Source organism: Scleropages formosus, chromosome 9 (assembly GCF_900964775.1).
Source record: "Scleropages formosus chromosome 9, fSclFor1.1, whole genome shotgun sequence".
In the NCBI taxonomy this organism is placed as follows: Eukaryota; Metazoa; Chordata; class Actinopteri; order Osteoglossiformes; family Osteoglossidae; genus Scleropages; species Scleropages formosus.
Window position 1 is genome coordinate 7,402,642 of NC_041814.1, and position 15,054 is coordinate 7,417,695.

The 15,054-nt window shown below is 40.8% G+C and overlaps 1 protein-coding gene across 1 annotated transcript; it reads left to right on the top strand.

The window, feature by feature from the left end:
• Nucleotides 1-2,407: 2,407 nt before the first annotated feature.
• nwd1 (NACHT and WD repeat domain containing 1) lies at nt 2,408-14,839 on the top strand. The gene is made up of 19 exons (XM_029254790.1): nt 2,408-2,519; nt 2,658-2,743; nt 4,859-4,975; nt 5,160-5,514; nt 5,619-6,900; nt 8,411-8,614; nt 8,934-9,093; nt 9,341-9,458; nt 9,577-9,741; nt 9,924-10,121; nt 10,392-10,514; nt 10,715-10,917; nt 11,175-11,438; nt 11,589-11,679; nt 11,771-11,925; nt 12,461-12,734; nt 13,035-13,588; nt 13,681-13,786; nt 14,544-14,839. Exons 1-19 carry the CDS (start codon nt 2,411-2,413, stop codon nt 14,837-14,839), a joined length of 4,860 nt encoding a protein of 1,619 aa, XP_029110623.1. The 5' UTR covers nt 2,408-2,410.
• Nucleotides 14,840-15,054: the final 215 nt, after the last annotated feature.

Consider the following 15,054-nt stretch of genomic DNA (forward strand, 5'->3'; position numbering starts at 1 on the left):
TGTTACACTTGATGCACAAAAGGTCAAAGGAAAAAGGTGTTAAAGCAATATACTGTATATAGCTGTGAAATGTGGTTTACTTCCTGAATTTATGCACACGCACTGTCTGAAACCACTTGTCCCAAGGGGGGTCGTGGCAAGCTGGCACCTAACCCGGCAACACAGGGTGTAAGGCTGGAGGGGGGAGCGGACAGGGCACCAGACCATCACAAGGCACCCCAAGCAGGACTCAAACCTCAGACCCACCGGAGAGCAGGATCTGACCAAACCCACTGCACCACCACACACCCATGCCTGAATTTATATGCATTGCTAATTCTGAGTTGAAATTTTCACCCCTGTAAGAAGGAGTAGGTTTCAAAAGTAGGTGCCTTATTTTCAGTAATGAATTTGTATCATTTATGATTACTCCTGATGAGTGCTGCTCATCTTTTCAATTGTTAGCCACATATCAATTTGTTGTCTAAATGAGGTAAACTGTTGGAAATGCACACGCACATTTTCTGAACCACTTGTCCCATGCAGGGTTGCAGGGAACCAGAGCCTAACCCAGCAACTCGGGGCATAAGGCTGGGACACACACACACCCAGGACAGGACGCCAGTCCCTCGCAAGGCACCCCAAGCGGGACTTGAACCCCAGACCCACCGGAGAGCAGGACCCACTGCACCACTGCACCACCACACCCCCCTGTTGGAAATAGTACCAGTAAAAGTGATTTTAATTAAACTGTAGGAGCATGGTTTATATTTCATTCATTTCAATGCATACGGTATATTCACGTTCTGAAATAGTTCATTTATGCAGACAGCTACTGCCTTTTGATCGAAAGGTCGCAGCTTTGATCCCCACCTCTGGCTGTAGTACCAATGAGCAAGGTACTTACCCTAAATTGCTCCAGTAAAAATTACCCAGCTGTGTAAATGGGTAAGTAACTGTAACCTTGACATTGTAAGCTGCTTTGGAGAAAAGTGTCAGCTAAATGAATAAAGCGTAAGGCAGTAAATAATATTACTCTTGACTGACTGTGGGTTTGTCTGGGTATAATCATGATGTGTCATGAGAAATTAACATTTTTTTAATGTAAGTTAAATGCTTATTATGCTTATTATTAAGAGACCTTTTATCATTAAACTGAATTTCAGAATCATACCTTTTCCAGTATTAATAAAGGTTGTTTCATAAACAGGGGGTGCGGTGGCGCAGTGGGTTGGACCACAGTCCTGCTCTTTGGTGGGTCTGGGATTCAAGTCCTGCTTGGGGTGCCTTGTGACGGACTGGCGTCCCGTCCTGGGTGTGTCCCCTCCCCCTCCGGCCTTACGCCCTGTGTTGCCGGGTTAGGCTCCGGTTCCCCGTGACCCCGTATGGGACGAGCGGTTCTGAAAATGTGTGTGTGTGTGTTTCATAAACTTTGTAATGAAAAGCTGTGAAACTACATTTTCAAGCAATACATACTTCTAGCAAAGAAAGACCTCTTTTCACCATGTTTCCATGTTATTCCAAACCTGTTTTGACTCTGTATTAATACAGCTACACATTCTACATGCACTGTCAACAACCTCAGGGATCCATTTCTGGCTGCGGTGACTTTTTTTGATGAAGTCGAGGAACTCACAAACTTGTTTTAGGCTGAAGCATAAAAAACATTACGTAATACTGTGCCCCAGGGACTGAAGGAAAGCACATCCCTGAAAAAAACCTTGCTTTATTTTATTACCACAATTCCATTGCACGTGTTGCATTTGCCTGAATCTTGATCCAAGGCTAACAGCTAGTGACATAAAATATTGCACTGTGATTTTGTACAGTATTCTAGATGTATAACAGAGAAACAAATACCACACAGTACAATGCAGAGCTGCTATTTACTGAGAAGACAGCATAAATTGGATAGGACTGTTTGTCATTCATTAAAGAGCTACATAAGTCACCAATACACATAAGTTCAGGTGTCTCTTACCTGCGTAATGTCACCCCATGGGACCTTTTTATACGTTGGGTTAGAAAGTGTAAACAAATGTTGTCTTGGAGTCCTGGATCTCAAGGGAAGTCCACATGAAAAAAGAAGGAAAACAACTTGTTCGGCAGCTCAACACATTTGTATTTTGCAGTTTGCTTGTGAAGGTTCACGTAATAAGCAGCGGAGACACTGGCACGGAAGGTAATATCTGCTTTATTATTCTTTGTGTGTAATTTTTGTTTGGCGAAAGGGGTAACAATCTTCATTATTCATAAGCATACTAAAGGTCTGTGAAGGAATTAAATTTAACAAGCTGCTTACAGTGCAGAGTGACTGAAATTCAGAAATATTCCCGTTGGTGCATGTAGCGGGAGTTCTTGGACAGCCCCTGGATGCACGGTTGAATCAGAGGACAGGAGGTCTTCCAGAGACATAAGATTTATTAGGGCAATGTCACTAAAGGAAGCCCTGGGTTTGCCACTGCTAAAGGGACAGTCCACAGAAGGTCTTGAAATCAAGTCCAGTGTGGTTCGAGTCTTCATCAGCTCAACTTTCTCAGGTAAAAACTGAAAAATGTTTTGTTTTTCCTTAGGCTTGTATATTCACTTATGAATTACCTTTTCAGTTTTAGGAAAAGTGAAAAGGTTTTCACTGCTGATATGGTAAGAATAAAACCAACCGAATCCCCTGTTTTTAGATATGAAGAGTGAAAGAGATACTTTGCTTGAAAAGGCATATCCAGAACTTCAAACCTTCTGTCAGAGACTGGGCCTTGCATTTGAGGTGCGTACACTGAACCTCCAGTCCTCAGTTAATCTGCCTTTCCTGTGACTTTTCATGTGACTATCGGTGTAAATATGTTGCTTGAAAGCTTGCAAACTTTCTGGAATGTCTTTTGGGTTTTTGTTTCATAATTCATAAATTTTGTAACGGCACTGAGGAGAGCTGATATAGCTCTGTGTAAACAGTTGTGATTCATGTCTATTTCTGTACATAGTCTGGTGTTCAGTTTTGATTGGTTGTTTTATTGTTCATGCACAATTTGTCACAAGGGGGATTCTGGGAAGTTCTAGGGGTGCCCCCTTAACCGTTTGGCGCGGTAGAGTGGCTGAGAGTGATTTAGGGGGACTCTGTAGTGTGTAGGGTTAACTTGTACTGTCTTTAGTGGCTTTGTTAGGAGTGCTGTCAAAAAACATGTGCATTGTGAATAAAAGCGTATGCTCTTATTACCCTGTCTCTAGAGCTATGTAGGGGGATACTACAATATATTTGTAGAAGTAACCAGTTGTAAGGGGCTACTGTGTTACAACTTATACACATCTACCTACAACAATTCTCTAAATTATAAGTATAGACATAAGAATTGATAGATTACTCATTTCATTAACATCATTAGAAAATCCTGGTGTTAAATGGAATTTCCAGGTGTGTATTGACATGTTTACCTGTGTATTGGTGTTGCAGGTTAAAGGTGCATAAGACATGCAAAACATAAGGAGTGGGCGTACAACTTGGTTGTACTTACTTGCAAACACAAAAGCAGAGCTAAAAGCTCACGTTGCTTGCATTCCTTAAACATGAATCGGATGTTATAACAGCTGCTTCCCACAGGTTTTGCTGTAGGCAAATACATCTACAAAAACAGTCTCAGCGCCTCGGTGGTATGAGAGAACATGGGTTCCATCCCTCAGTCTGTGTGGAGTTTGCATGTTCTCCCCGCGTCTGCGTGGGTTTCCTCCCACAGTCCAAAGACATGCTGTTCAGGTTCCCCCATAGAGTGTGAGTGACAGAGAGTGTGTTCCACTGGTGTATGGATGAGTGACCTAGTTTAAGTAGTGTATCTAGCAGTGTAAGTCACCTTGGTGAATAAGGTGTGTGGGCTGATAACACTACATAGAGTTCATCAGAAGTCACTTTGGAAAAAAGCATCTGCTAAATAAATAAATGTAAATGTAAAAAAGGAGGATATGGATTTTTATATGCAGATGAGGAATCTTCCTTGTTGATTTACATTTTTTACCTGTTATTATTTTCTATACTGTTGCACAGTTAATCTGATTTTATTTAATACTCAGAAGATTTGTAATGACTGGCACTGCTACCAAACCTGCTCCTGTTAATACAAACCATACCTTAGTAACTTATATTTTGCACAGTTGTTTGTCTTGGTTAATCATGCAGTCCAATTGATAATCACACGCACACGCACACGCAAACACAGAACCACTTGTCCCATACGAGGTTGCGGGGAATCGGAGCCTAACCAGGCAACTCAGGGCGTAAGGCTGGAGGGGGAGGGGACACACCCAGGACAGGACACCAGTCCATCGCAAGGCACCCCAAGCAGGACTCGAACCCCAGACCCACTGGAGAGCAGGACCCGGTCCAACCCACTGCGCCACCGCGCCCCCACCCAATTGATAACTATTAATAAAATAATTTATTTCTTTTTTCTTACCTAACCTATAATTGTTTTTATGTGGGTTTCTTTGGGGTACCCTGGTTTCTTCCCACAGTCCAAATATGTGTTTCAGGTGAATCGATAACTCTAAAATTACTCATAGTGGGTGTGTGTGTGTGTGTGTGTGTGTGTGTGTGTGTGTGTGTGTGTGTCTGCAATGTACTGGCATTTAATCCATGGTATAACTTGCTAGTTAGTGAGCTAAGTGGGCATTTATTATTGCTTTTTAAATATTATTTCAGTGCAAATCGATTCCTTGATTTAGGCTGGAACTAAAGCCAAAATCTGTTGCTTCTGCATGGGTTCATCACTCCTGTATCAAATCAACTGATCTTTGATTTGAAATGCATTGTTAACATGCTTTACTTCTGATGTAGATCACAACCAACATGTATATATTGTTAATATTCTTGCTTATGTTTTAAAACATTTTCCAGGTAGTTGACTTGAGATGGGGTGTTGATGATGCAAGTGCTATCGATCACATGACCACCGAATTATGTTTAGAGGAGATTCAGTCTTGTAAGATGGTGTCAGTTGGTCCAAGTCTCACTGTGAGTGCATTCACATTCCTGGATTTTAAATATATTTGTATTTGTTTACCCCAACACCTGCCTACTATTATTCAGCAGTTTCTGCAATGTTGAGATATTAATAATAATTCATATCTCATAATTGAGATATTAATAATTTCCATCTTGCTGCATTTATTTATATGTTTGATTTTTTTTGTCAAAGGTTCTACTGGGAAATCGTTACGGCCATCGGCCCATCCCGCGACTCATCCCAGAGAATGAGTTTGAACTGCTGTTGTCCAAACTGCGTGAAAATAAAGAGGGAGTAAAGCTCCTCAACCAGTGGTTCTGGAAAGATTATAATGCTGTTCCACCCAGCTATGTCCTACAATCAATAACTACTCATTTGCCTCATTATTCCGATACTCGACCTGAAGTTAATGTACAGCATGACAAAGATGTCATTACCTGGCAACACACCGAAGCTCGGCTGCTGCAGCTGCTACGCACTGCCGCCCTGCAGACTGAGAAGGAGGGAGGTATCAGTGCAGCGCAGAGGCACAAGTTCTTCAAATCTGGTCAGAGACTTTAATTAAACTTTCAGCTTATAAAATATAAACTGAATTTATGTGGAGGAAGACTGCAGAACAATTTCCTGTATTTCTTTCCCTCTGCCATCCAGTGATTGAGTGGGAGATTGAGATGGGCCTTCTGGGGAGCAGAAGGAGGGACCAAAACACAATACTCTTTTTGCGGGAGCTGCCGCGACTGAAGAAAAATGACAATCAGAGGAAAATTTCACAGCTTATTGACATTACTGCCGATGGCCTAGTAGACACTGAGGCACAGGACCTCCTTTCAGCCCTCAAGTCTCAGATCTATGCCACATGTTCTGACTTCCTCAGCCTCCACTGTGTGGACCTAAGCAAAGGCAGGATCGATCCCAACTGCAAAGAACATTCTCAATACCTCCAGAGCTTGTGTGAACAGTTCATCTCTCAGATGAAGGCAAAGATCAGCAGGGCCACTACATGTAGAGCAGAGGCGAATGGAACCTTACAATCAGAGTGGAACTGGCTTTCCCAAGAGATTGCTCATCACATGATGCTAAGCTCTTCTAAATGCATTGTTTTCCGTGGAAGGGAGAGTCTCCTGGGTAGACTCTGCCTCTGCATGTGGGAATCTTCTAACTCCTTTCACGGACCCCTCATTGTGTTCGGGCCTTTGGGCATTGGCAAGACTGCACTGATGTGCAAGCTAGCTCAGGAAATGCGTGGAGTCCTGGGCCCAAAGGCGGTGGTGGTGTTGAGATTATTGGGAACCTCTCCTCTGAGCTCCGAGATTAACACTGTCCTTAAGAGTGTCTGTTTCCAAATATGTGGAGCACTGGATATCCCACTTCCTGACTCAGTGACCACCAATTCCCATGAGGATCTAGTGAGATTCTTCCACGCCATTCTTATCAAGGTTTCAGACAAGAAGCAGTCGCTCCTCATTATGCTGGATGGCTTAGACCAAATTTGTAAAAGCAACCATGCACATAAGCTGCACTGGCTGCCCAAAGAAATTCCCCCAAATGTCCACTTTGTGGTGTCCACCGGGGATGCTCTGCTCACGGCCTTGAAGAGTTTTGATGGAATTATACAAGAAAATTTCTTTGAGGTTGAGCAGTTGACATCTGAACAAGTCAAAGAGATTGTAAATGTGTATATGGGCACAGTGAAGCGGTGCCTGACTTCGGAACAGCTGAATGTGGTCCTGAATAGCTTCCAGATGTCTGGCCACCCACTCTTGCTGACGCTAACCCTCAGTTTAGCCAGCCAGTGGGCATCCTACACCCCTGTTTCAGAGCTCCAGGTGGGCAGCACCATTCAGGAGGCTATCTCACTACACTTTCAGAACCTGGAGCTGAAACATGGGAAACAACTTGTCAGCTCTGCACTAGGATACATTGTTTCATCTAGGTAAGTCTTTTTACCTTATTGCCATCAAGGTGTATTATTTTTATAAATTTTAGATGAAATTTTCTGATTTAGACAATATGAGACAAATTAAGTTCTGTTAACATATTTATTCATTAAAAGTCACAAGATAAGTCACACACCATTACAATATCTATATAAATGTCTGTTTTTTTTTTTTTTAAATCAACTGGTCACAATCATTGATCATCTTTAAATTTAGCATATCAGTAGAGCATTTTCCTCAGTTGTCCAGTATGAGGAGATTTATGTTTCTGTGATAGTTTTCAACTGATAAATAAATGACACCATGAGAGTTAGATAATGCCAGAAAACTGAAAAAAAATCCAGTTTATTCCTTGCATCCATTTTCTGTAGTGCTCCAAATATTAAATAAATCATATCAACAGAAGACTAAGATGAATACACTTGAGCAAAATGAAATATAAATAGTTCGAAGTGTTAGTTATCCATATTCAGGTTGGATTTAATGTCAATCTAATACCAACTTAACTTCTGTAACTAGATAATAATTGGTGAATTACCTGTATTGGTGACACATAATAGCATTTAATTCTGACCAAGTGTAAATGTTTGTGTATGTATAATCCCATGAGACGTAAGTTTAGCTAATTTAGAATCCGTAGAATACACACACATACATTTTCAGAACCTCCTGTCCCATGCGGGGTTGCGGGGAACCGGAGCCTACCCGGCAACACAGGGCGTAAGGCCGGAGGGGGAGGGGACACACCCAGGACAGGACGCCAGTCCGTCGCAAGGCACCCCAAGCAAGACTCGAACCCCAGACCCACCGGAGAGCAGGACTGTGGTCCAACCCACTGCGTCACCGCACCCCCCCCCCCCCCCCCCCCCATAGCAAATAATAATATTGAAATAATGAATTTTTATGTCAAAAGGTTTCTGACAACAAATACAGAAAATGACAAAAAATAGAGTGTTCATTGTTACTGGTTTATATTAAATTTATTTATGCTACTTATTTTAGGGAAAGCAAAATAATAATACCCTCCATTCCTCACATGAAGAAATTCAAATTCAAATGGTTAATTTTTTTCTGGAAAATCACCTCCCATTTGTGAATGAGTTCTATCATCATTATTTCTTGTGGAAAAAAATAATAATAATTGGTTTCTGGATGAAAAACATGTCCCTTTAAATTAATGAAAATACAAAAATAATACAGATTTTGGTGCATTACAATTATAACACCCTTTATATTTGTTATATTTTGTTTTTATAACAAATTATTTCTATTACCAATAGCTACTTGTCCAAAGCAGAGGTCCTTGTGGTTAAGCTTCAACATGAGAACTGCAGTTTTTCTCTGTTGGGAGAAACCTTTTTGGAAAGCTGTGTCTATATAGTAAAAGTCCCTTTTATTGTTTTATGGTTCTTATTAATTTCATTTTATTAATTTGATTGATTAGTTCCTTTCTAAATATTGTGTACCTATAGTTTGCACTAAAAGCGGCATTTTTATCTTCCTCAGAGATGGATTGTCAGAGGCAGAGCTCTGTGATCTGCTCTCATTGGATGATGAGGTCCTAGGTGAAGTCTACCAGGACAGGTTGCCTCCAAATCACACCCTTGTCCGCCTCCCCCTTCTCCTGTGGATCCGACTTAGGCATGACCTTACAGCATACCTGGATGAGAAACAGGTTAATGGAATGAAGATGCTTGGTCTCTGTCACAGGTAAAGGTGTAAAAAACATTTTTTTATCTTATATTGTTTCATTTGTAGAATAATATTACATTTGGATGCAGCTGTGTGTATTTTTGTCTTAATAACATCAGCTGAATGATAGACAAGGATACAAACCAACCTATGTTTTTTACAGTATTACTCATTTATACAGCTTGGGATCTTACTGAATAGTTTAGGTGTAATGGTTTTCCTTAAGATATAAGTCATCTTCTTCTTTAGATTTGAGCTTAAAGATTTTAAGTCTGAAGTCCAATTAATTTTACCTTTATGTTACCATGTTTGTGAGTGTATGATGTGTATGCTCCAGACAGGTTATTGAAATAGTTTCAGAGAGGTACCACATGGCAGAACGAAGGGTGGCGTGTCACAGGGTCCTCTCAGAGTACTTTCTGGATTATTGGAGTCAGGGCCGGTTCAAGCCTTTGTTTCTTCCTTCCCTGAAGACTAAACTGAATGCTGACAGGAAGGTATTCAAACATTTCCTCTTTTCCTTCTGGAATTCTCATTTCTAATTTGCAAAATATAGCCAAAGTGTTGGCCCAAAAACCGAACCAAGTAATAAAAATAAGTTGTCCCCTGTTCTCAAGCCACTTGTGTGTCCCTGCTTTTCTGAATATACCATAAAGAAACAAACCTTAGTAAACCTGAACTGAGAAATAGGAGCAATTGAGTATACCATGGTGTTGCACTTGTCTTGTTGCCCTCATTACCCAGGTGTGCCCTCAGCCACTCTGGTTTGCAGAGGATGTCGCCAACAAGAGAAAGCTGCGGGAGTTGCCTTATCATCTTATCCATGCCGGCTGCTGGGAACAACTACACCAGGAAGTCATTGGTAATGTCAAAACATATTGGTTTTATGCAACACAATACAGTAGTTAGACAGTTTATTGAAACTTTGATGAAGAGAAACAGATTGTGATCGTAGTGTATGTATGTAATTCTTCTTCCAGGAAGTACAGAATGGTTATTGTGTAAGACTGTGACATGTGGGGTCAACAGCATTGTCGAGGACCTGTCTCTTTGTCTTGAAGTACAAGATTTTAAAGAAATACAGTTAATCAAAGACACATTCCTACTCATGCAACCAACTATTGATTGCGTTGATGGAAAAATGGGTGAGTTGACAGCATTATCTGTGCAAAATTCTCTAGATTTTTTTTTCTACTCCGAACGCTCTGAAATGAGTACGTTTACCTTTACCTTTACCTTTGTTATGAAACAACCAGAGGAATTTATTACATATGCATGAAACCTTGGATTTCTTTACACTGGCTTCTGTTTTCTCAAATCCCTAAAGATCCATCCCTTTTCTACACTGAGATTTTTGCCAGACTATACACCCTTGCAGAGGTGTACCCTTCACTAATTGGTCGTCTGTGCTCCCAGTGTCAGCACTGGTTCAATTCCTGTCCCAGTCCTGTTCTTGTCCCCACCTGTGGCTTCTTCCAGTCTCCAGGAGGAACTCTGAAAACAACCCTAACTGGCTTCCACAGAGGTAAGTATGAAGAACATTCATTATTTCATCTTTAAGAACGATCAGACAGCGTTTCCTGAATGTGAATAAATGGGTGTGGTGTCATTTTTACATTGAATTGTAATGCAAAAATAAAACATGCAAAATTCTGAGTGTTGTACCATTTAAGGGACACTAATGATACACATTTGGTACACATTTAAATCTTGGTACACACTGGTACACATTGATGGTACACATTTAAATCTTTTCCTGTAACTTCCCGTAAAGATCTGCCTCTCTCATCCTCAGGCATCACAGGAATGGATATTTGTCTGGAGAAAAAACTCTTGGTGGTAGGCTCTGAAGATACAAATGTGATAGTATGGGACCTTGAAGACTTAGAGGCTATCCATACACTTACTGGACACACAGGTTAGAAATGTTGCATGTTCGGCAGAACTTGATAGGAGGTGCACACAAGTAAAAAGAAAGAATAAATGAAATCAAATTTAGAAAATAGTTATTTTTTCAAAATGAGATGGTAGTTTGTCATTGATTACTTCAAACGTTTGCATTTAAGTACTATACGTGCATACAGTCTCCTTGCTGTAACGTATCTGTGTTCTCTGCAGCTGGGGTGCAGTATGTGAAGATCGTAAATAGGGGAACTTGCTGTCTTTCCTTGGCTTGTGATGGCAGTCTGAAGCTATGGAACCTGATCAGTGGCAGACAGCTGTACTGCATCCAGGCACAAGTCTCCTTCAGCTCCCAGCAACCCCCACAGATCCATATGATTGAAGAAAAATCCATGTTATTTTCCACAGACGGACTACAGGTTCACACAAGTGTAATTTCTCTTGAAGCTGTCAGGGATTTTTTTGCAATATTTTATTTACTCATTTTGCTTAATTTTTATATGTATGACAATAAATGTGTTTTTAGTTCTTGATCATTGACTTCCCCTCTCAGACACAGTGGTGGTATCGCTTAGTTTTGAATAAAAAAAAAAGGATGGAAATGTTACTTTACTTTAAAGAAAGTGTGCTTGTTCTAGCAGTTTCAGTGAAAAGTAAACATTAACTTTTATTACAGGCCAAAGCATGGGACCTCAAAACAGGAGAGCTCATCTTCCAGATCACAGGAGGAGATGAGCAGATGACAATATTAGGTGTCCTTGATGAAGACCTTGCAGTCCTCTCTTATGAAGGAGCCCTTACCTTCTATGACTTGTCTACTGGAACAGAGAAAAGACAAATTTGCATGACAAGTCATGAGAACCTGTCGCCAACATGCACCTTCACTCTTAAAACACAAGGCAAACTCGTTGTGGGATCTGAGGATGGTTCAATTTATCTGGTACTTTTTTCATCTTGTACACCAAAAGCCCAACATTTGAAGTACTGTATATCTATGTTTCATATTGGAATTTAATTTGTGCCATAGCAACTTTCCAGACCATCCACATCCCTTTCAGTTTTGACTTACGTGAAATGTTTACATCCAAAGGTTTCAAACGATGGGATCGAGACTGTCACAAAGCTGTCCTCTCCAGTTGCATTTCTGCATGCATCTGACAATGAGCATTTGCTGTGTGCAGGTAATACAAAGACATTTTTAAGATAAACAAAAATTATTGGCTACTGTATGAGTAACAGGCAAGGAGTAACATCAGCATTGTTTGGATTTAGGTTTTGAGAAGCAGGTAGCCATGTTCCATGTCAAGATCAACTTAGTGGAGAGGTTCCTGGCTCATGCTTTCCAACATGAGGACATTGTACTGACAGCAGCGACACCCGACCATCACAGAGTTCTCATCACAGGCTCACAGGATCATGTTATAAGGGTCAGCAAAATACAGTAAATTGCTCAACCTTTGGTTTGTATACAGAACTACATACAGCACTAAATTCATGATCCCTGCCCACAGAAATAGCATAGAAAATAATCACAGCAGATTCAACTTAGTGAAAAGTTGGGTTTCCAGCATCCACGGTGCAATTAGTATAACAGTGTCTAATTATAAATTCAATTACTTATGTAGGCCATAGCATATGCTGTATTAAAGAGAAATTAAAATATATGTTAAAATAGAAAAGAAAAATATAAATTTAATTTAATAGCTGAAAGCATAGTGGTTTAAACCAGCTGCCTTTGATTCTTAAGGTCGCAGATTCAAGTCCCACTTCAAGCCGTAGTACCCTTGATCAAGGTACTTACACTAAATTGCTCCAGTACCATTACTTAGCTGTATAAATGGGTAATCAGTTGTAGGTAGCTCCACATTGTAAGCTGCTTTGGAGAAAGTGTCAGTTAAATGAATAATGTACAAAACATGGGAGATTTTCATAAACGCATAACTATAATTTCTCTCTTCTTAGACATGGTGTTTGTCCACAGGGGATCTCCTCGATTCCTTCATTGGAATGGGGGCCCCTGTCACTGCCCTGGCTGTGTTTGAGGAGACGGTTATCTCTGCCTCCAGAAGCACCCACTGCCTGAAGCTCTGGACGCTCAGATACAATCGCAAGCACAAGCTGAATAATTGCTTCCCAGACAGCAGCCCCCTTGTTACGCTGTCACGTGATGGTGAACAAGTGTATTTCCTGAAACACGGTGACAGAGCAGAAGTTGTCCAGTGGGACTGTCGAACTGGTAAATATGATGCACATAACCTGAAAACAGCCGGTAGTGTAGTGGTTAGCACTACTACCTTTGGATTTAAAGGCTGCAGGTTTGATCCCTGTCTCTGACTGTAGTACCCTTGAGCAAGGTACTTGCTCCAGTGAAATTACCCAGCTGTATAAATAATTCTGAATACTTTAACATTGTAAGTGACTCTGGACTAAAGTATCAGCTAAATGAAAATACCAAAATTAGATTTTTTTTTTTTAAACTCAAGATGTTTACATGTTCTTGCATCTAGCTTTAACACTCTTATTTGCCTAATGGCAGGCAGTGCAGCTGAAACAATTGCAGTGTCTGCTGAGGTGAGCTGCATGGAGCTGGCCCAGAAGAAGAAGATGCTCTTCTGTGGGGTAAAAACGGGCACAATCCTGATCTACCCACTGGCATATGCACCAGAGACCTTGTGTATCCCCCCTCCCGAGACCCTGCCTGCGGTGCATTGCATGGTGGCCAGCGCTGCAGAGGACAGCATGGCCGTGGCTTACCAGGACAGCATCTGTGTGTTTGAGATCACTGAGAGGGATAGTTTCCCATGCATTGAAGGCCCCTTCCACAAACTGCCCCTCTCTCTACTCCATTCGCCGATCTCCTCCATAGGTTTGCTGTCGGACTGCAGGTTAATCAAAGGAACGGAGAGCGGAGAGGTCATGCTTTATGACTTTAAGAATACCTCAGTGACCTCCATGGACAGACATCAAACCAAGATCACATGTGTCACAGTGAGTAACAGCGGATCGCTCGCCCTGATTGCCTCCCAGGATTCGGTGCAAAGGCTGTGGAATTTGTCACCGCTGGAGCTGAAGTACACAATGGAATACAAGGTGAGTTAAAGCAGAACATGTAATCGTTCACAGAAACTATGTATTTGCTTTCTAATGTATATCCCCGTTCTCTTCTTTTTTCCAATATGCAGGGCTTCTTCTTTGAAGGGGTCCTGTGTTCTGCTTTTTCAGAAAACGATCAGTATATTTACACGGGGTCCCAGGATCGAACTATCAAAGTCTGGGATGTCGTTAATGGTAATCACCATTTTCATTTGCAATTTCCAGTGATTCATCTCAAGTGAATGTAATCTGAAGAATTCATAATACACAAATACTGGCTCCTTCTAGAAGTCTGTATGATTAATTGGCGAACAACCAGGACTGGAGGTTGTGGACATTACGTGTTTTTTTTTTTTCCCTGATGTTAAATTATCCCTAATTCCAACCTAGTTTGAAGTTCATTAAAAATAATAAGATAAAACTGTTACGCTACCATGTTCTGGTGCTCCGTCCACGGTGTACCCTGCCTGATGCCCTGTGCTTCCGGGATAGACTCCAGAGCACTGCATTGGATAAGGTGTTGATAATGGATGAATGGAAGGATGCATGGGTGGGTGGATGGATGAATGCATGGAAGTTTTTTGGGAGTATTATTTATTCCAACTTTATCTGAGGTTTTTATCAAAGTTGACCTATGAAAAATGGAGGGATGTGTGATTAAGTAGCTTTTATGATTGAAAAGTTAAAAGGTGAAGGTGACAGAGTTCTTAACAAATCGAGTTACAAACAATTTTCCAGTTACACTACCTAACATAACACTAAGTGTTCTTAAATTGAGGAGCCAGTGTATTTTCAGTATTTTCCTTCTTTCAAATACAATACTGTAATATTTCTCAAATTATAGTCCTCTTGTTTCCATGCAGTTTATTTAGTTCATGTTCATTTAATTGTTTTTTCTTTAAGATTTTATTTTAGAACTAATTATACATATCTTTCTCACTGCTGCTTCTAGGAAATTTACTAGTTGCCCAGTACGTCTATGCACCCGTTACCAAAATTCTGTCGTACAAGGATGGGTTTGTGGCTGTCTCTCAACTAGGACAGGTGATCAAAGAGAAGTTCTCCTGTCCAAAGAAAGTCAGCCTGTGGCATAACCCAGTGAAAAATATCCGGGCCAAGTATCGAGTAATTTCCAGAGTGAGGGGGTATGAATCTCAACGTTCAAGCAACACAGCAACGGCTGAGCCCAAGCCACATCAGCTGAATGTCACTAAGATGAAGTCTCTGCACACTTGCAATGTGCTTTAACAGTACATTCCAGGCAGATTCAATACTGAGTCACCCGTCAATTAGCCGAGTTGTGTTTTCAGAGGAAAGCCTTCTTCTGCCTTGCGACATCAGTGTCATTAAATTTCTTTATCAGCAACAAAGATTTAAATGCTTTTGTTTCAAATGTGAAATAAGTCTAAAAATCAATAAAAATTATTATACTTAAAATTAATATTTATTTATGGAAAAAACAT